At 42.1% G+C, this 23,163-nt stretch overlaps 1 protein-coding gene across 4 annotated transcripts in view; it reads left to right on the forward strand.

Moving 5' to 3' along the window:
- The window catches only part of LOC106588447 (testis-expressed protein 2), a 68,441-nt gene extending 45,419 nt beyond the window's left edge, over positions 1 to 23,022 (forward strand). For all 4 annotated transcript variants that reach the window (XM_014177491.2, XM_014177471.2, XM_014177481.2 and 1 more), the window contains 8 exons: positions 214 to 458; positions 616 to 780; positions 1,553 to 1,652; positions 9,533 to 9,659; positions 18,781 to 18,894; positions 19,075 to 19,284; positions 19,667 to 19,787; positions 19,914 to 23,022. In XM_014177491.2, coding sequence (XP_014032966.1) covers positions 214 to 458; positions 616 to 780; positions 1,553 to 1,652; positions 9,533 to 9,659; positions 18,781 to 18,894; positions 19,075 to 19,284; positions 19,667 to 19,787; positions 19,914 to 20,075 — 1,244 coding nt within the window. In that variant the 3' untranslated portion in view covers positions 20,076 to 23,022. The remainder of the gene's footprint in view (positions 1 to 213; positions 459 to 615; positions 781 to 1,552; positions 1,653 to 9,532; positions 9,660 to 18,780; positions 18,895 to 19,074; positions 19,285 to 19,666; positions 19,788 to 19,913) is intronic.
- Positions 23,023 to 23,163: the final 141 nt, after the last annotated feature.

Genomic DNA, 23,163 nt, shown 5'->3' on the forward strand with positions numbered 1-23,163 from the left:
CTTACACACACATTGTTCCGTACTAGTTATTTACAGGAAGTTATCGCTTGACTCAACATGTCTGGCGCTAGCATGCTTGCACAAATATTGTGTGACAATGTGAAAGCGACTGAGGAAAGTGCAAGACCACATTAGTATTTCATAATGCACATGCAATATATTGATCCAGCTGCATCATTCTATTATCTTGTTGATCTTTGACCCCTGTGGCAGCCTTGAGCTCCCACAGCCGCAGCAGCAGCCGGAGCAGTCTGGACGAGGTGCTAGCATCTCAGCCCAGGACCAGGGACTCAACAGCAGGCATAGCAGCCAAGACCAAGTCCCTACTGGACTACAGTGTCTACATGGCCACCCTGGTACCCCCCGAGACTGGCACTGCCACTGCTACTGCCACCCCCATCGCTGCCGCTAGTCCCGTAGTCCAGAGTCCACAGAGTAGCCCTGGGTCGGGCAAGAAGGTGTACCTTCAACCCCCTCTCTTATTTCTTTCTCTTTTCTTTTTTTTTTTACTGTACTATACTCTGTTATACATCATTTCTGTAAATAAATCAAATTACAGTACACAGTTGTGCTTAAGTTAGTATTTATCTCACTTCTTGTGTACCCACCTACCAGTTGCAGAGCAGCAGCAGCTTTGGCCCTGTCGTTATGCTGGGGGAGGAGGAGCCTGTTGCCTGGGTGAACTCTGTGATTGGCCGGGTGGCATGGGACTTCCTGGGCGAGCCCTACTGGGCCGACGTGGTCTCCAAGAAGATCCAGATGAAACTCAGCAAGATCCGGGTGGGTGGCCTTTGACCTCTCATCTATGACCCTGTTGTGACAAAGGGCTCATGTGTTTAAAAGAGCATTCTTACACTGTTGTATCTGTACTGCATTCTGTTACCACTGAACTGCATAGGTTCAACAGAGCAGATCAAAGGGCAAAAAAAATAAGGGATGAAGAAGATGAGGTTTATTTGGCTCGGAAGGAGGGAAGAGGGGTAGAGAGCGAGAAGGAGCCATGCCAAAACGCAAATAAAAAGAGACCAGGGGACTTATGCCTCACAGTGGATCCTTACGACTCTGCAGGGACACACACACACACACTCTAAATGTCAGCCTCTTCCGCTGTGCAGCCCCGCCACAGGACTCAGAGACTCCACACTGGGTTCAGAGAGAACCTCATTCCTCTCTCTCTCTCCATCCCTGCTTTGTGTCCTGGTCCTTCGATTATCCCCAATGTTTCATCTTTGGGGTTGTTACTAGCCCCACGATAGCCCTTCGTCTGGTCCTATTCCCAATGTCGTGTGGTGATGTTGACTGTTAGTCTTGTTGTCTCAGCTAGCCGGCGCGAGGGAGTCGATAGGGGCCTTTGTGGCAGATGAGAATGACTGGTAGATGGTGGGAGATGTAGAAGGAGTGAATGAGTGGCCTGTTACCATCAACCTCTAACTTGCACTTACTATACACCTGCAGCTGCAGACCGTGTGTGTGTGTGTGTGTGTGTGTGTGTGTGTGTGTGTGTGTGTGTGTGTGTGTCAGTCATCTACTTGACTGTTTCTTTCTTCCCCAGCTCCCCTACTTCATGAACGAGCTGACCCTGACAGAGCTGGACATGGGCGTGGCCACTCCCAGAATCCTTGGCGCCTCCAAACCCTCAGTTGACCTTCAAGGTAAGAACCCTGGACGTGTGCTACCCGTGAAGAAAAACTGCAATGGATTGTATTTGTACACGCACTCAAACACACATACTGCGCAACTAACACACACACACACACACACACACTCGCTCAGCCAGGCTCCCACTGTGCGATGTGCTATTAGCAGGGTTGAATTCAACTTCACACCGCCCCATTGATCCCCTCCGCTCCGTGGTGCTGTCGTGGCAGAGGCATCATGTAGAGCTGTGCTGTGCAATCTGTTTATTAGAATCACTCTTTCATTGAGGATGGCCCCTTACGAGAAGGCATGAACCATAGATTCAGTCTAGCATGGCTCTCTATAAGCATAAGGGCAGTATTGTGGGGGTGTTTTGTATGACTATGTCTAATATGTTAACATTTTGGTTGGAGTCATATCAGTACAGGAATTCAAGTTTTCTTATCTGCAGTGTGGTCTCATGTGATATGAGTTAAAGTGCTACACAGGTCTACACACAGTCTGTCTCACACACGCACACTCTCGCAGGCGCGACCCCCACACACACACACACACACACACACACACACACACGTATGGCACACACACACACGTATGTTGATTTACATCCTCTGGTTTACTCGCACATGTCACGCTACTGTTTCACACACACTCCACACTCGGCTCTGTCCTAGTACGGAAGAGTCGGTGTGTTTTGTCACTACTCCCCACCCCTCCATTTCTCTGCCTAATAAGATTGTAATATTATGGCTCTGTGTTGAGTTCACCTGCCTCTGTCATAAACCCTGGACCAGGGGACAACACCACCACTGACAGACACGATGTAATGCTAGCTGACAGAGCGAACAACAACCAAGAGACCACAGTGACGGCAGATATAGCAATGCTAACAATGCTAAGTGCCAACAATAACACCACTGACAGAAACAATGTCATGCTAGCTAACAACAACCAAGAGACCACAGTGACGGCAGATATAGCAATGCTAACAATGCTAAGTGCCAACAATAACACCACTGACAGAAACAATGTCATGCTAGCTAACAACAACCAAGAGACCACAGTGACGGCAGATATAGCAATGCTAACAATGCTAAGTGCCAACAATAACACCACTGACAGAAACAATGTCATGCTAGCTAACAACAACCAAGAGACCACAGTGACGGCAGAGATGACAACACAAACAACAACCGTGACAATGGTGAGGGCCACAACGCTAACGCTAACAACTGCAGCAACAAGAACAAAAGACGTGTCTTTTTACATAGCCACTTAGCCAGTCATGCTAACAGCAATGATCACAACGACATGCTATAGGCTGGTCATTCATTCAGCATTAGAAAAAGCTATGATGGCGAAAGAGGATAAACGTTTGGAAAGGGTTGGGGCTACACACACACACACACACACACACACACACACACACAAACTAGACCATCATATGATCGATAAGTAATGGGAATAGATGATTAATTGAACAAGACGCCAGACTGGTCCGTGTCGGTGATGAATTAGTCTTACAATATAGAATGGAAGCATTATCTAAGAATAGGAATTCTAACGTTGCGTTCATCAACAGAGGGAGAATGTGCAATCCCAGTAGGGGCAATGGCTCAAGTCAATATCACAAAATGACAACATTATCAAGGAATAGATCTAATAAGAAGAATTAGATCATTATGTTCCACAGGAGTCAACCCAATCCTGATAGGCGTTTTACTCACTCAGTTATCACTCATAGACAACGTTATCGATGAATAACATAGTATGTTAGTGAAGCTCTTGTTTAGCCTGTTTTGCTAGTGTGATGGAATGTGTGTTGTGGGCAAATGCCTTGCTAAGTATAATGTAATCAAGTCCTGAGCTGTTGAGTGGCTCACATGGTTATCTGTTAGACCTGAGTAAATAAAGGCTGAGGTACACTAGAGGGGTCATAGACTTGGCTGTTAGCTGCACAACCAGCTTCTCAGTACAGACACGCTGCAGTTTGTATATCACAGTTGAGCGTAGGTTTGGACAGTACATAATATGAATATTACTACTAGTAAATGCCTTCACTTTGGTAGAGTGACTGTCGGTTGGTTGCTTTCTAGCAGAAGCAGTGTATCTCTCGTAACGTCTAACCATCCAGCACCTTACCTTCTGTATTTGCGCAGTAGGTTATCATTATTGGGTGCGTACACATCACATGTCATTTCTGGGAACATACACCCTTACGCCCCACAGTATAGATTTTCCTGCATCTTATTAGTGTGTAAATATTAGGAGAGATGGCATCATATGATATGTAGATTAGGTACTTTACATTCTAGTAATGGCCAAAGATGACTGGCCCACTGAATGCCCCACTCCATTGGGGCATGGCCCTCCTATAGCCTCTAATTGGCTAGGGCCCAGTCTTGAATCTGCTTCTCCCATGGGCCTGAGTTACAGACAGGAAGAGATGAACACTAGTGAAATCATGTGTGTTTCTGTGTCTGGCATTCGGATTGTCGCTTTTCTCTCTTTCTACCCATCTCTCTGTCTTTCTACAGTACCCATCTTTAATTCTCCCAGTTTCTCTGTTCCCTCTCTCTGTTCCCCTCATTCTGTTTCTTCCTCTTTTTGCCAAACACTCTGTCTAGGTCTCTCGGTGTCTCCCTGCTGTTCCTCTGTGAGTCACTGCCACCACTGTTTTGTCATTTCTTTCGCCCCGCGCTCCGATGTGACTTAATGACAGAGGAAATGGATTCCACCACAGGCTAAGAGGGGAACAGATTCTGTTGGATCAGAGTTAGAGGAATGCACTTCCACTACACTCAGGAGGACTGGGTTATGTTCATTAGTCACCAAACAGTAAAGCATTGAGTGAAATGAGGAGGGGCTACTTGTACTTTTCCAATAAGAATGAACACAACCCATTTTTTCTGGGTTGTTAATTGTGTTTTTATGTGAGTTGTTATGGGTTTAAGGAGTAATCAGCTTTCTGGGAAAAGATTATTTTATTGCCTGAGGTTATGCAATGTAATGTTTTGCAATGTAAGATGTTGTCAATAATATGGTGGTTCGATCCAACTAGGTTACAGAGTCCCACTATCTCGCAACCAGATGTTACTTAGTAATGATCATATGCTGCAACTTGGTTAACCGTTTCAAAATAGGCCCCCAAGTAAGTAGGGATTAGGTCAATGTTTAACTCTCACTAACAGTAGAATTTGCTGTCGAATATAGCTGGAAAACATTTTATATCAACAAATAACCTTTAATTCATTACGTTTTCGTCTCTCAAACATGTTTCAATATTGTTTTTATTTTGGCAACCCCACTGCAGTGCCAATCCCCCCCCCCCCAAGCCTGACCACTGAATACCACTGTTCTAGACTGAGTCTAACACACAGCTGAATTGGCAATGTGCAGGTTAACAGACAAATAATTGCTAGAATCCACCAACGTTTGAATAACTTGCATTGGAATAAGTGTATGCAACTATAATGTTTCTTAAGGAAAATATTCCTTTAGTTTACATTCTAAAGAAACATGTATATAATCCAGGGAGTTAGAGGCCCAGTTTGTAGTGTGCACCCTGCCTGTCCTCCAGGCAGCTCAAGGTCTCTGCCTTCTGCCTTTACTGGAACTGCTGGGCAACCACGAGCAATACAACTCCCTGGCAGTGGAATAGAGGGTGGACCTAAGGACCAATGTCTGTCTCTCTCTCTGTGTGCGTGTGCGTGCACACGCTTTTGTGCCAGAGTGTGTACTTTCCTGCGTGTTTTCACGTTGGTATCCTTCCTTCCTCTGAGCCTGTATGCATGGGAGTGCTCCGCTCGTCTGACTCGTCACCAGGCCAGCTCACCCCAATTAAGCCAGAGTTGGCCTTTCTATACTGCTCTCGCAGCTAGCGATTTGGGGCTCCTCTCCCCACGCTATCAGCCCTGCCTTCCCTAACGCTGTCGGACACAGCCTTATTATCACCAGGGCTCGCCAGGGCCACACAGGGTTAGGCAAGGGCCACAAGTCCCCGGGCTCTCTCTCTCTCTTTCACACCATGGGGATGTGGACGGAGTAGGTCTGATTGGATGGGGTTTGCGTCTGCGTGCCTCTGGTGTCACAGGGCTGCCTTGTGGTCACTTAGCACAGCTAGCGTTCAGGATTGGAGAGGACGGTGTTGAGAAAGAAGCACAGCTTCTCCAACCCTTCCCTCTGGGAGTGTAGGCGTATGGTGTCTATAGTTGGTTGTCATGCATAGTTCCTCGTTTTCTCAACCTGCTATGTTTCTGTGAAAGCAACATGAACAGTGAGGCTAAAGGTCAGCCCGGCACATTGATGGCTTGCTGGTTTATGAGCTTTCAACTCAAATGCTACTCTCTTTATGATTTTCATCTCTCTCAAGCATAATCCCAGATAAATTACTTTTACAATACGAATTGAAAATGAATATTATACTCAATGCTAATTACATTTGTACCGAAACTTTGTCTGTCTAGCTATCAAGTTTCTTCTATCAAGTTTCTTCTAAGTGTAAGTAGGCCTAACATCTCTCATTTCAAAGCAGTGTAGTGCCATACAGGACACCTTCAGTGGTCTTTCTGTACTCAGTGTTCTGTGACACGCCATGATAAAGAAGACCATGTGATATAGAGAATGTATGTTATTCAATTACAGACTCGTACAGAGCTTCGCTGTTTGGAGGGAAATATGAGTCTCAAATTGTCCAGTGTGTGTATACTATGTACAGTGCATTCGGAAAGTATTCAGACCCCTTAACTTTCCCCCCCCAAAAATGTACGTTACAGCCTTATTTTAAAATTGATTAAATTGTTTTTTTCCCCCTCATCAATCTACACACACTACCCCATAATGACAAAGAAAAATATGTTTTTTTGAAGTGTGTGTGTGTGTATACACTACCGTTCAAAAGTTTGGCATCACTCAGGCCAGCATCCCAGAGTCACCTCTTCACTGTTGACGTTGAGACTGGTGTTTTGTGGGTACTATTTAATGAAGCTGCCAGTTGAGGACTTGTGTAAATGTAATATTTTGTTTTTTTGTTTTTATAAATGAAAACAAGAAATATCACATTTACATAAGTATTCTGACCCTTTACTCAGTACTTTGTTGAAGCACCTTTTGCAGTGATTACAGCCTCAAGTGTTCTTGGGTATTTCTCCCATTCTTCTATGCAGATCCTCTCAAGCTTTGTCAGGTTGGATGGGGAGTATCACTGTACAGCTATTTTCAGGTCTCTCCAGAGATGTTCGATCTGGTTCAAGTCCGGGCTCTGGCTGTGTCACTCAAGGACATTCCGAGACTTGTCCCGAAGCCACTCCTGCGTTATCTTGACTGTGTGCTTAGGGTCGTTGTCCTGTTAGGTGAACCTTCGCCCCAGTCTGAGGTCCTGAGCAGGTTTTCACCAAAGATCTCTCTGTACTTTGCTCTGTTCATCTTTCCCTCGATCCTGACTAGTCTCCCAGTCCCTGCCGATGGGGAAAAACATCCCCACAGCGTGATGCTGGCACCACCATGCTTCACCGTAGGGATGGTATTGGCCATTTGATGAATGGTGTCTGGTTTCCTCCAGCCTTGAGGCTTTAAATTCAGGCCAAAGAGTTTAATCTTGGTTTCATCAGACCAGAGAATCTCGTTTCTCATGATCTGAGAGTCCTTTAGGTGCCTTTTGGCGAACTCCAAGCGGGCTGTCATGTTCCTTTTTTACTGTGGCTTCCGTCTGTTAGAAAGTGAACCTTTCACCTAGTCTGAGGTCCTACCCTAACCAGAAACCGTGGATAGATGGTAACATTTGCGTGAAACTGGAAGTGCGAACCACCGCATTTAACCATGGCAAGGTGACTGGTAATATGGCAGAATATAAACAGTGTAGTTATTCACTCTGCAAGGTAATCAAACAAGCTAAATATCAGTATAGAGATAAAGGGGAGTCGCAATTCAACGGCTCAGACATGAGACGTATATGTCCTGAAGGTCCTGAGCGCTCTGGAGCAGGTTTTTCATCAAGGATCTCTCTGTACTTTGCTCTGTTCATCTTTCCCTCGATCCTGACTAGGGCAAAGTTTCACCTATCCCTCACATCTCAAGGATAATCAATAGAAACAGGATGCACCTGTTCTCAATTTCCAGTCTCATAGCAAAGGGTCTGAATTCTTATGTAAGTAAGGTATTTCTATTTTCACTTTGTCTTTATGGGTTATTGAGTGTAGATTGATGAGGAAAGAAATTGAATTTAATCAATTTTAGAGTAAGGCTGTAACGTAACAATGTGGAAAAAGTGAAGGAGTCTGAATACTTTCCGAATTAATTGTATGTGTCTGTGTTTCATCTATTGATTGACTATCTGATTAAGAGGGATAGAATTCCCATCATTCCTGCTGTAGGAGAGGTACAAGTGGTGTGTTAGTGGGAAGTCTTACTGTGTTGCCAAGAGAAAGTGTGTGTTCTCTCTCACTCTCTGTCTTGCTCTCTCTCTCTCTCTCACTCGCACGCGCACGCACACACACACACACACACACACACACACACACACACACACACACACACGCCTGCATCATCTATCAACCCATGAGTGCCCCCTAGTGGTGTAAAGTAGCACTCTCCCAAAGTACAGTTCCATGATGTGTGTGTTACCGTGTATGTGCTAGTGTGTATTGACGTACTGTGCTGCTGTGTAATATTGTGTGTGATGGGCCCCCTGTCGGAGAACCCAGGCTTGACCCATGCGAGGGGGGCTTTGGGCCGGGGCCTTGATAGGAGATTTCTCTAACCCAGATTAGCAGGGCTGGGGCTTTCAGAAGAGAACCATGTTTATACAGCGAGCAGCACCCCGCTGACATCAAACGAGCCCTATGAGGGGTATCGCACGGTGTCCAACTGTTTCCCCTCTGTTCAAAGGGTCCTGTGATCTCTCCCTCTTTCTCTCTTTCTCTCTTTTTGTATCCCTCACTTCGGTTCTCTTCCACTGTCAGGCAATGAGAGAAAGATGGAGGGAGATTTGAGAGAGGGATGAACATGGGGGTCCGAGATGCTAGTGGGAGGGGAAGAGGCAGGGGAGCGAGGAAGACTGGGCGAGGGAGGGAGACAGACAGACAGACAGACAGACAGACAGACAGACAGACAGACAGACAGACAGACAGACAGACAGACAGAAGTGAATGTCAGACAGACAGACAGACAGACAGACAGACAGACAGACAGACAGACAGACAGACAGACAGACAGACAGACAGACAGACAGACAGAAGTGAATGTCAGACAGACAGACAGACAGAAGTGAATGTCAGACAGACAGACAGACAGAAGTGAATGTCAGACAGACAGACAGACAGAAGTGAATGTCAGACAGACAGACAGACAGAAGTGAATGTCAGACAGACAGACAGACAGAAGTGAATGTCAGACAGACAGACAGACAGACAGAAGTGAATGTCAGACAGACAGACAGACAGACAGAAGTGAATGTCAGACAGACAGACAGACAGACAGAAGTGAATGTCAGACAGACAGACAGACAGAAGTGAATGTCAGACTGAAGGCTAGTGTCCTGGAGCATTCGCCACAGACTGAGAACCTTAAGCCAGATCTACTCAACTTTTAGGCTCTGCAGATCTGGGAAGTTCATCACTTAGTGTAGTTTCCAATTACTTTACCTGAAGCGCTGCTTTTCAGCACTGATATTTTTCATACTACAGTCAATGGTGGTAGGTTACTGATCAAAGCTGGTTGAAGTAGTTTGGTTTGTCAAAATGATCATCTGATGTGCGTTCTTCCACTCCATTGTGATTCTTCTAAACACACACTGAGATGTGTAACTGCGACTACACACATGGACACACAAACTTGTCGTCCCCCGCCCCACACACATACTCACACTGACCTACATCTGTCTGTCTCTCTCCCCCAGGTCTGTGGTTTGACTTGGAGATTTCGTACAGCGGCTCCTTCCTGATGACCCTGGAGACCAAGATGAACCTGATCAGACTGGGGAAGGACGGCGATTGTATGCGCATCAGAGACGTCAGCAAAGATGGGTAAGGGAAAGGAACGGTCCTCACTAAACACAACACTGACTGGTGTGTGACCTACTCTAATAATGATTATAAACGTTCATTATAGGTTTACGGTGTAGGGTTAACAGTATTTTAACTATGAAACATTTAATGAACATAATTGCTCTCAAGGGTGGTTGCAAAGGGTGGAATAACCTTGTTTTTCCACAGTAAACGTTTGTGTAGCCTACTCAGTGTATGGGAAGTATGAGACATTCTCTTCACTATCCAGTCGGATATTAACCTTATTCAAAGCTGCTTTGTCGACAAATTTGCACTGACGTTTTGGTTTTCTTGAAACAACTGTTAAAGGTTCACAATGTTTTCCTCCTCTGAACACATGATAATGACAGAATTAGCTTTCCACGGGGTCAGAGCTTAGCTACAGTTCTCTTTTAACTCGTCTTCTGTACACCACCCTTTTCTCTGTCCTTCCATCCTTCCGTTCCTGGACGCACCCTTACATGGATATTCTCTTCACCTGGTGAGTGCAGAGTTTCTCTGGGGCCTTGTCATTTCCATTTTCGTTCCATTTCAATCTGTTTTTGTGGTCATTTCATTACATATAGCTTCCATCCCATCTAACTGACATTGTGAATGGGTTCATTTTGTCGGTGTTCAGAATCTGTGTGTCCTCATGTGAATTCTAAAACAAAGGGGATCTCAAGAGGATGCATCAGTCCATACTCAATCAGTGTTTTCCATTAGCACCGGCTGAAGCTGTCTGCTAATCAGCCGATTACAGACTCATTTTCAGCTTGCTACATTTTCCACTTCATATTAACTACGTTACTTTTCATTTAAAAGTTGAAATTCGCTAGTCTGTCGAGCCCTGTCGCACTCGAATGAACGATATGCATCTTCTAAAGAGCTATTGATAGGATAGGCGCCTGTCAGTCACGAAGCGAGCGATGACAGGGAAACGCAGCAGAGAGGAACATGCGAAGCGAGAGGTTTCACTCTCACCAAAATCTTTCCAAAATAATACCAATGCGTTTCTATGGGATTATTTTGGACCTACGCTTCTCGCCTGTCGACTCCCATTGTTAGGGCGGAGACACGAGCATCTCGTCATTATATACAGATCTCTGGTTGCAGTCAAATTTCTTTACACGGAGTAGGTAGAGAGCGTGATGCTCGTGAATGTGCATATCCTATGTAATATACAGTTGAAGTCAGAAGTTTACATACACTTAGGTTGGAGTCATTAAAACTCGTCTTTCAACCACTCCACAAATTTATTGTTAACAAACTATAGTTTTGGAAAGTTGGTTAGGACATCTACTTTGTGCATGACACAAGTAATTCTTCCAACAATTGTTTACAGACAGATTATTTCACTTATAATTCACTGTATCACAATTCCAGTGGGTCAGAAGTTTACATACACTAAGTTGACTGTGCTTTTAAACAGCTTGGAAAATTCCAGAAAATGTCATCATGGCTTTAGAAGCTTCTGATAGGCTAAATGACATCATTTGAGTCAATTGGAGGTGTACCTGTGGATGTATTTCAAGGTTTATCTTCAAACTTAGTGCAATTTTGCTTGACATTATGGGAAAATAAAAATAAATCAGCCAAGACCTCAGAAAAAACAATTGTAGACCTCCACAAGTCTAGTTCTTTGGGAGCCATTTCCAAACATTACCACGTTCATCTGTACAAACAATAGAACGCAAGTATAAACACCATGGGACCACGCAGCTGTCATACCGCTCAGGAAGGAGACACGTTTTGTCTCCTAGAGATGAACGTACTTTGGTGCGAAAAGTGCAAATCAATCCCAGAACAACAGCAAAGGATCTTGTGAAGATGATGGAGGAAACGGGTACAAACGTATCTATATCCACTGTAAAACGAATCCTATATCGACATAACCTGAAAGGCCGCTCAGCAAGGAAGAAGCCACTGCTCCAAAACCACCATAAAAAAGCCAATCTACGGTTTGCAACTGCACATGGGGACAAAGATCGTACTTTTTGGAGAAATGTCCTCTGGTCTGATGAAACAAAAATAGAACTGTTTGACCATAATGGCCATCATTATGTTTGGAGGAAAAAGGGGGAGGCTTGCAAGCCGAAGATCACCATCCCAACCGTGAAGCACGGGGGTGGCAGCATCATGTTGTGGGAGTGCTTTGCTGTAGGAGGGACTTGTGCACTTCACAAAATAGATGGCACCATGAGGAAGGAAAATTATGTGGATATATGGAAGCAGCATCTGAAGACATCAGTCACGAAGTTAAAGCTTGGTTACAAATGGGTCTTCCAAATAGACAATGACCCCAAGCATACTTCCAAAGTTTTGGCAAAATGGCTTAAGGACAACAAAGTCAAGGTATTGGAGTGGCTATCACAAAGCCCTGACCTCAATCCTATAGAAAATTTGTGGGCAGAACTGAAAAAGCGTGTGCGAGCAAGGAGACCTACAAACCTGACTCAGTTATACCAGCTCTGTCAGGAGGAATGGGCCAAAATTCACCCAATTAATTGTGGGAAGTTTGTGGAAGGCTACACAAAACGTTTGACCCAAGTTAAACAATTTTTAAAGGCAATGCTACCAAATATAATTTAGTGTATGTAAACTTCTGACCCACTGGGAATGTGATGAAAGAAATAAAAGCTGAAATAAATCATTCTCTCTTCTATTATTCTGACATTCCACATTCTTAAAATAAAGTGGTGATCCTAACTGACATAAGACAAGGAATTTTGACTAGGATTAAATGTCAGGAATTGTGAAAAACTGAGTTTAAATGCATTTGGCTAAGGTGTATGTAAACTTACGACTTCAACTGTAAGTGGTAACGATGAGTCGAAATCCACGACTTAGCCCATTTTAATTTATGACACCATTTATTTTATTTTGGGTGTTTTCACATAGACAGCCACGCGGAGTTGTGGCGCATTGTACACTATTTACTGTGCATTGATTGATAACAGAACAGCAAGTGTTTACTAGCTTATCATAGGTGTCGATCTGACTGAATAAAGTCTTTCTCCTATATCCCTTTGCCATTCATAAATTATGCATTGTGGTTATATGTCCATGGTATCGCATCGGGACAAGTTAACCAAAGGATTTCCTAGGTTTCCTTTCATAAGATGTCGGGGCTTGCCAGACAGTGACGCTAAAGTGAGTGACTCGTCAGTCAGTGTAGTCTACCGAATTGCATCGGTGAGAGAGTCGTTCATTTGGCTCCCTAATTTTCATAGGCTACTGGTAGGCCTAGGCATTTTGGCTCTTGTATGCAGATAAATTATGAAAACACTCGATGAAGATGGTGAATCATCATTGCAGGAACAATAGGTAGCCTCATTCTGGTCCAAATATGATAATTAGGGCCCTCGTGAAATGCAGGCATGAAAATGGAATTCAACAATGTAAAAAAAAAAAACGAAATTTATTGAAATTGAATTAATTTGACCAAGTTTATCATAAGACATGAACAGAATGCATCAATGCAACTTTCTAAACTGGCAACGAAAATGCCCGTCTCTGTGTGTGGTGCAGGGGTCTACCACTTTGTGTAAATCATTAGCGATTATGCTAAAGAAACAGTCTTCTGGTAGATGGAAAAACTTTCCCAACCTGCACAGTTAAATGTTAACTACAAATTACCCTATGCTTACCTGGCAAAATGATATCATGAGTGGGCATTTGTTGAAACTTGAAACTACACACTACATTTCTGGCTACTCTATGTACTTGTGGAAAACACTGCTCAATCGTTTGACCACCAGAGGGAATCTTTGAGAAGCATTTGATAGTATTCCGTATTGGCATTACCAGAGAATTTAAAACCTTTTTTTGTAATAACATAATATATGGGATTGATTTTAAGAAATTTGGCTTAATTAATTTGAATAATATTATGGTGTTTCTATTCAGGGAAAAACGAAACCCTCAGGGTTTACGTTAGGATGGAATGGAAAATATGGCGCTGTTCAACGTGACGGTCAGGAGTAGGCTACAGGATTGGAGGATTCTAAATAGACAACTTTGTTCCAATATTTCTGTAAATCAGTGATATTTATTCCCATAGTAATTTGTTATGGATCCTTAACTAAATCAACATCTGCATTTTGAAAGTGTTTTTTTAATCATTTTATTAACGAAATGTGTTAATGTTTATTAGGTTACTGTGCGGTCTACAATACATACTGTAGTAAACATGGGAAAGTGTTTAATTCCTTACATAAGGGAGAGCCGGCCATTTCTATACTACAGAATGCGGGGCACGCGGGAGACCGGGGTTCAAATCCCGGTTGGGGAGGAAGGAGTAGGCTGTCCTTGTAAATAAGTATTTCTTCTTAACTGATTGCATATGTGTTATTTCATAATTGTGATGTCTTCACTATTATTTTACAATGTAGAAAATATAGAAAAATCCTGGAATGAGTAGGTGTGTCCAGACTTTTGACTGGTACTTGCTGGAACGGAAAATATGGCACTGTACAATGTGATGGTCGGCAGTACAGTACTGGGCTATTTAGCTAAAGAATCACTGCAGGGCACGAGGAAGGAGTAGGCCGTCTTTGCCTAGTTAAATAAAGGTTACACTAAGAGTATAACATTTCTGCACCCTAATTTTCTAATTCTTGTCTAACCAATACCCAAATGGAGATTAAATGAAAATAAAAATCTCATTGATTTATCAAGACCAGTCCCCATGCTTGCCTCAGAGCAGTGCAAAACGGTGCTAAAATGGTTGTATGCTTTTGCTTCTAACTTTTTATATGCTCTTTAAATAAATAAGACCAACACCATTTTTAACAACACATTACTCAACACTAGTGAGACTCATTTCGCCTATGGTAGGCCTACAGTATATTGAAGAAAAAATTATAATTCAATGATGTGACTCTCCGCCAATAATTACATTTATTGGAGGACTCTAAATTAATATCTAAGGGGCATTTTCAGTTAGGATCTGTGAGAATATCTGAGAATATCTAAGGGGCTTTTATATAATTCTAAATTAATTAATAATCGCTTTGTTTAAAAAGTAATGATGGGCTACACCTGCTACAGTTGTGATGTCTTCACTATTATTCTACAATGTAGAAAATAGTAAAAATAAAGAAAAATCCTTGAATGAGTAGGTGTGTCCTAACTTTTGACTGGTACTTAATTAATTAAATTAATATTATGGTGTTTCTATTCCATGAAAAATGAAAAACCCTCTAGATTTCTGTTTGAATGGAACTGTACAACGTGACGGTCGGCAGTACAGTACTGGGCTATTTAGCTAAAGACTCCCTGTGTCGTGCAGACGAGAGACCAGGGTTCAAATCCCCGGCGGGGAGGAAGTAGGCTTATCTCAGAGTCCCCATGCTTGTCTCAGAGCAGTGCAAAATGGTGCTAAAATAGTTGTAGGCTTTTGCTTCTAACTTCAATATGCTCTTTAAATAAATAAGACCTACACCATTTTTAACAATATATCTACAAATATTTTTTTCAATGATGTGACTCCGCCAATAATTACATATAGAGGATTGGAGGACACTGTATTACTATCTAAGGGGCATTTTCAGTTAGGATCTGTGAGAATATCTAAGGGGCTTTTATATAATTCTAAATGAATTAATAATAATAATCGCTTTGTTTAAAAAGTAACGATATTTTGGAGATTTAGTTTTCATGTAACCTAGAGTGAGCGAGGAAAAAGGCAATCTTTGAACATGGGGTGAGACATTCTCACTAATTTGTAAATAAAGGCAGTTTGTTATTTAGAATTATTTATTTCTGGAGAAACCTTGCTTATATTCAGTCAACACATATCTTAAGAATATCATGGAATATTTGAACATTTTCGTTTCTCCATGCTTGTCTCAGAGCGGCGCGAAGCGGTGCTGAAATAGACGTCCATAGCGGGAAGGCTAGATATTCTGTGCCCACTCGTGATCTCTCTCTTCAGTTACACATCCTTGGAATAGCATAACAGTCCGGGCGGCCCTTGCTGTGCCTGGTGAGCAGTTGGTCAAGTTCTGTTGTCAGAAGCGGAATGGAAGTGTCAGTGTGAACCGAAAACCTGACGAACCGTATGTTGACTCTGCCTGTCGGAGGTGGCGTTCCAGAGCTCACAGGTGTGCCCTGCATGGATTGTGTCTCAATCTCTTTCCTCGCTCTTTTCAATGCCTGAGTGAGTCAATGATTCCAATGATTCGTCTGACAAACAAAGAACTTTGCGTCCTGCATGACCAGGCATGGATCAAAGCTGGCGAGACATTCAATAATGTCATCTTCACAGACAAATCAACCGTGGCCCATGAGCAATTTGCTCAAAATTGCTACAGAAAAAAAGGAAGAAGATTAAGAAGATTAACAAAAGCATAAAGATGTTGATGAAGAAATGCTGTTTTGAGTTAGAAATGTAACACTTTAGAGTAGACATTGCAAGTTGAGGGATTTTCACAACAGTAGCCGGGCTATAAAAAGTATATTGTCCTGCTAATAGGAAACATTTGATTGATGGGCTACATTCTTTATTGTAACCACAATTGTCACCCACAATTTGTATCTACCTTTCCAATTATTTTTAGAGTTTAGGATTTACAAATGTGCACTTTTATTAGTTACGTTGTTTTAGTTCGAACGTGCAGATTTGTTTTCTTTAAATGATTGTTTTATGTAGGATGCTACATTTTTGACCAGTTGCAATTGTAAGTAGGCCTAATAAAAAATTATATTAGGCTGTTAAGCCTCATAGCCTACCTCAGCCAGTTAAGTTATTTTATATAGCTCTAGGCTCCGAAGAAATGGACTCCAATTAAGCCCTCTTTGTTGTTTGTAAAGTCATATTAAAATGAAGATTATTGTTGAAATGAATTGCTCGACTGGTGGAGGTTTTCTCCATCTGCTGGTGTGCAATAATAAGTTAGCTATATTTTCAGCACCAGCCACTGTTCCCCTCCTATTGATTGTGCTGCAGTTTCTGCCAGTTGTTTTTTTAAATTGAACCTTTATTTAATTAGGCAAGTCAGGTAAGAACAAATTATTATTTACAATGAAAGCCTACCCCGGCCAAACCCGGATGACGCTGGGCCAATTGCGCGCCACCCTATGGCACTCCCAATCACAGTCGGATGTGATACAGCCTGAATTCGAACCAGGGACTGTAGTAAAGCCTCTTGCAGCGAGATGTAGTGCCTTAGACCGCTGCGCCACTCAGGAGCCATGACCTACAGTTGAAGTCGGAAGTTTACATACACCTTAGCCAAATGCATTTAAACTCAGTTTTTCACAATTCCTGACATTTAATCCGAGTAAAAATTCCCTGTTTTAGGTCAGTTAGGATCACCACTTTATTTTAAGAATGTTAAATGTCAGACTAATAGTAGAGAGAATTATTTATTTCAGCTTTTATTTCTTTCATCACATTCCCAGTGGGTCAGAAGTTTACATACACTAAATTAGTATTTGGTAGCATTGCCTTTAAATTGTTTAACTTGGGTCAAACGCTTTGGATAGCCTTCCACAACCTTCCCACAATAAACTAGGTGAATTTTGGCCCGTTCCTCCTGACAGAGCTGATGTAACTGAGTCAGGACTGTAGGCCTTGCTCACACATGCTTTTTCAGTTCTGCCCACAAATGTTCTATGGGTTTGAGGTCAGGGCTTTGTGATGGCCATTCCAATACCTTGACTTTGTTGTCCTTAAGCCATTTTGCCAAAACTTTGGAAGTATGCTTGGGGTCATTGTCCATTTGGAGACCCATTTGCGACCAAGCTTTAACTTCCTGACTGATGTCTTGAGATGTTGCTTCCATATATCCACATAATTTTCCTTCCTCATGATGCCATCTATTTTGTGAAGTGCACCAGGCCCTCCTGCAGCAAAGCACCCGCACAACATGATGCTGCCACCCCCGTGCTTCACGGTTGGGATGGTGTTCTTCGGCTTGCAAGCCTCTCCCTTTTTCCTCTTAACATAACGATGGTCAATATGGCCGAACAGTTCTATTTTTGTTTCATCAGACCAGAGGACATTTCTCCAAAAAGTACAATCTTTGTCCCCATGTGCAGTTGCAAACCGTATTCTGGCTTTTTTATGACGGTTGGGGGGGGTTCACACCTAGCTTGGCTATTAGACAATTCTTTAGTAAAGGTTGAATAGTCTATTGTTCAGCTAATAGCCCATCCTGCTTTGCTTGTGGAAAACTAATAATGCTTTTTCCCCTTTCCACATGTTAAAGATTCCAATTGATAGTGTTTTTAGCCACAATCGGCCCCAACCCCAATTAATACATTTGGGCCCTGTCGATAGTGTTCTGGCCTCGAAACCTGCTCCCTGCTTGTTTCTTTACATTATTATGTCGGTCTCAGAGCAAATAGCCTGGATTGTTACTCCCATCTCGTTCCTCGCTCTCTTCCATGCTTCATCCCGCACGCTTGTGGGGGTGCTGGCAGGAGGTACTGTTTTTTTTATTCTGTATATATGAATTACAAATCAGCCTTTACTTAAATCATGTTTCTGGTCTATTGCATAGTTACAATGTGTAATCATTGATGTGCCAGGAGCAGGAGTGGTAAAGACTGTTGAAGTGTATAATTGTAATACATACATGCAGACACAGCATCATTCAAAGAATGGAGTTTGATACAGCTGGTATTGGATAGGACTGGGGGAAAAAACCTGCTAAATAGCGATTTTCGTCAAATTAACTTTATGACAAAAAAATATGCACAATCGTTTGTCTCTACATTAACTAACATATTCCTCTCAATTGTAATTTTTTTTGCTTGACTCGTTATAACTACTTACATTTGCTTCCACCGGAATGTTTTGTCAGCCATCTTTGCTGAAGAAAGTCACCAGGGACGGGTGGCTCGCGTCAAATTTGTCATTGGAACCACTCGATATGATTAGTCATATAAAAACCTTGGGACCCAAATGCATAATGAGGGCTCTAACTCCCCCTTGTGGTGGTCTGGAGCAATGAAGCCGTGACGCTGGGTACCTCTAAGTCCCGAGGTGAAAGCTCGCAACTTTTAAAGGAGGAACCACCGTATGAACAGGCTTTGTAGTTCTAAGAGTCAGCTTTCCCTCTGAAAACAATGGGGATGAATCCATACTGAATCGTGTGTGTGTGTGCGCCAGGTACAGACCACGGACGTACTGCCTAGCTGACAGTGATGAGGAGTCATCCAGTGCTGGGTCCTCAGACGAAGAGGATAGTTCAGAGGTCACCAATGACGTCCCTGGAGCAGAGGGGTGAGTATTTACTTTTACCCTGATTATTTACCTTGTTTACCTTTAAAGTACCTTTCCGTACTACTTTCATGTAATCCAGACTTGATCTTAATGCAGACTTTCACGTAATTCAGACTTTTACATAAATCAAGGTAGATTTGCGCGACAAAGTACAACCCCTAAATTTCTCCTCTCCTTTAGATACATGGGGGGCCGCCAGCCCAGTAAGATCATGCGCTTCGTGGACAAGATCGCCAAGTCCAAGTACTTCCAGAAGGCCACCGAGACGGAGTTCATCAAGAAGAAGATGGAGGAGGTGTCCAACACGCCCCTACTGCTCACCGTGGAGGTACAGGAGCTCAGGGGCACGCTGGCCGTCAACATCCCACCCCCGCCCACTGACAGGATATGGTATGTTCTAAACAGCTTCATATAGTTATACATCATACCTCTGTCCAGCAACAGGATATGCTACACCCCAACACATTCATACCACCACAATACATAATGAATACACTTTAGTATAATATTATAGGGGTGTCGATCAAACACTTGTTGGCATACTTGTGCATTAGTTAATTATGTTCTGCAATGCACTTGTGCCCTCTGCTGGTGACTGATCACATCCCTGGAAAACTAACATTTTGCGTGCCTTATTATTCTGAGTAACCTTTTACCATTAACTTGCCCACATAGTACAATAACATGGCTCAGTGCTGCATGATCTGATATAGTTGAAATCTACACTCTGGTGTTTCTCTAGTGTGTTTGTTGACTCTGTTTTGAATCGCAGGTATGGTTTCAGGAGTCCACCCCACCTGGAGCTGAAGGCTCGGCCCAAACTGGGAGAGAGAGAGGTCACACTGGCCCACGTCACCGACTGGATCGAGAAGAAACTGGACCAGGAGTTTCAGGTATGTGTGTGTGTGTGTGTCTGCATGCCTGTGTGTGCGTAATACCGTACTTTGTCCAAACTGTATGTCAGCATGCTACATCAAATGTAACATCTCTGAATCTCTCCCATCTTCTCTCCGACGTAGAAAATCTTTGTCATGCCAAACATGGACGACCTGTGGCTGACCATCATGCACTCTGCCATGGACCCCCGCTCTTTTGGAACGCCCTCCACCTCCACAGCCGATACGACCCAGAGGGAAACGGAGCCCTCCGAAACAGAGGGGGGCGCCTCTAACGGCATATGAAGGATTGTTTACAGTATTTGCCTGAAACGTGTGAATTAGAATGGGAGCCAGGGGGCCTTGTAGTAGTATAAAGCCTATTGGTGCATAAGGACATACAAAAAGACTTCTGTTACCACATTGACATTCCAATAGCTCCATACCCAAGGGTCTTTTTTGTCACTGGCAGAACAGGATGACCTTTAACAAGCTCACTGACAGAACGAGACAGAGGTCAGTCAACCAACCAGGAAGGAGAAACACTAAAAATAAAAACTCACTTTCTGCTCTGTTTTTTAATCTGTGTAGGATGAACAGACTTAGAAAAGGAAATTTTTCTCAGAATGGCACAAATGTAACAGTGATACAACCTTTGACAGGGGCAGGTTAGACACTAGTGGTATAGGTGGAGCGGTGTGGAGAGTTGTTGTGCGTTATAAGGTTACACAGTGTCCTATGAACACATGGTTATTTCGCATTCACCGTTCACCTTACGTCCTAGATAGGAAACAACTTTTGTTTGGGGACCCAAATCAAGAGAGAGAATAAAGTGAAATTAAATGGTTGAATGAGACATGCAAACGCTAGATTATACTGTTATTGTACGGGTGTGTCTGCAAGAGAGTGCATGTGTGTGAAAAAGCAGGAGTGCATACTTTTGACAATGTCACATGTATTATTTGCCATATGATATAAGGCATCAAATGCACCCTATGCTTTGTCGAGGTGAACACTAACAGTATATACACTTGCGTTGTGACCCCACATCTCTTACTGCTCGGGGTAGAAGTTCCCCTTTACCACAGGTCTAGAATCAGATTACCCCAAATCCTAACCATTTTGTGGATGAGAAAATGTCTGACCCTATAGCAGTGGTAAGGGGGAAAGTTCTACCTACAGTATTCCCCTCTTAACTGTACACCACACCTCTTTATATGCAAATGTTCACTGTGTCCATATCTGTATGGAAGCAGCTATATGAAGCCCCTCCCCTCAATTTTCTCTGGAAGCCACTGCTATAGGGTTAGTCGTCATTACCTAGGCAACACGTGTCTTTAATTCACTAATGCCTATGCAAGTTCCTTGCTAACTAAGGACATGGACATGAGGTGAGCAATGAGAAAATAGTATAAATATATATAATGTAAAGATATGTATTTCTGAAAAGGTGTACATAATGGGCCTAACACTTTTGTTGAATGTATGTATGGATATATTGACATTGGACTGTTTTTTATTGTTTGTTTAATGGAAACTATTCCTAACCAATCACATGGATTATGTTGATTGGGGTATGCCAAGTATTGCACAACTAAAACAAGTTTTGATTTATGTGTTCCTTGTAAACACTATTAATTAAATAGTATCTACAGACATGTATTGCATATTTGCAGTGCTATTGGGTTATGCTCTCTCCAGCATGTACAATACCCATGGCACATGTTGAGACCATTCCTGTCATACTCGGCACCACATAGGTTTTCATGTATTTTTTTCAAATTATGTAGGAAGTGTTATGTATTTTTTTTTATTTACATTTTTTATGTATTTTCAAATGGCCATCATCAACAGTTGCCAATGCTTGGAAATGAGCCCCCTTGCCAGATGTGCTAAATGACACTTTGGTAGAGTTAAACTAAATGATGTAGTGTGCCCTTTGCCAAAACCATCATTAATATTAAAATAAACTGTTAATTCAAACATAATTGTAGTCTCAAATCATCACTATTGAAGTCTGAATCACCTTCTATACTCTACTGTTATGTTTTTTCTTCATTTTTGCAGTTAGGTTTTAAATGCACAGTTTTAGCATTGGATTTGTTTACATGAATTCCTATTTGTGTTTCCATTCATTCCATTTATTTGTCAGGACACTAAAGCACTGTTGTAGAATGTCGTTGATGAAGGAATATCTCATTTTCACTTTCCTTCTCCTTCTAATTGGTTTCTTGTTTAATTTTCGTTTTATCGACTATTCAGTTGGTAATATTATTATTGGAAACCTTGATAAAGATGAGCCAAAAATACTTAAATAAATGATCCAAATACTGCGCTATATTGCATGCAATTTTTTGGGTTGAAAATGTGGTTATTGTATATTAACACAATTGGTCAGAGAAAGAGATTTAGTTTAAAAAGTAATAAAACAATTCTCAAAAAGATAGGTGTTAAAGTTATTGGCACCCCTGTTTTCAGTACTCCAGCACCGTACCTTTGTGAGGACAACGACACTGAGCCTTTAAAGAAAAAGACTGGAGAAGACAGTGGGAGGGATCTTGGACCGTTCATTCATACAGAATCTTTCCAGATCCTTGTTAACATGGATCTGCTAAGACTATTGAAAACAGGGGTGCCAATAATTTTGACCCCTTTTTTTTTTTTTTTGTTAAGCAAAATCTCTTTCTCTGAGCAATTGTATTAGTATAAAATAATAGAATTCCCTAGTTTTTTTGGAGTGTACAATATAGCTCAGTATTTGTATTTATTTTATATGGTCTTTTTGCTCATCTTTATCAAGGGTGCCAATAATTATGGACCTGAATGTAGGTCTAGTACCAGGTTGGAATTGGAATGTTTTGTAACGCTTTGTCTACTTTTCTGAAATACAATGTACAATGACAGAATGATGATATGAATAGCACATCAGATTTATATAATAAGAGTTGATGATTCTGCAAATAGATGGCTTATTTAGATTTTTAAGGACACATTTTTTGAGCCTCATCCATGTCTACTGCTTGGCTGAAAGTTGCTCTCTTAGTTGGGAGAGACCAAGTTTCCCTAAAGGAAGTTCTTTAAAATAATGCCTTTTTATTTTTTACAAATGTTGATTTAGCAGGCCTTGTTCTTTTCTGTTATCGATTTTGTACGACTGAATTGCAATGGTATTGTGGTACAAATTATAAAAAATATCAACTTGCTTTGTAATTATTTGCTCTTGATTGAAATAAAGATTTTTTTAATGAACCAATTTTTTGTCATATACTGAAGTTATTTAAATTGCCACACTCACATGCCATGCATCAATATTTAAAATGTTCAAATTCCATCTCTGATAATCCATGTACTGCAAAGCTTGAATAGTCCACAAATTTCAATATTCATCAGGGGC

Source organism: Salmo salar, chromosome ssa02, assembly GCF_905237065.1.
Source record: "Salmo salar chromosome ssa02, Ssal_v3.1, whole genome shotgun sequence".
Lineage (NCBI taxonomy): Eukaryota > Metazoa > Chordata > Actinopteri > Salmoniformes > Salmonidae > Salmo > Salmo salar.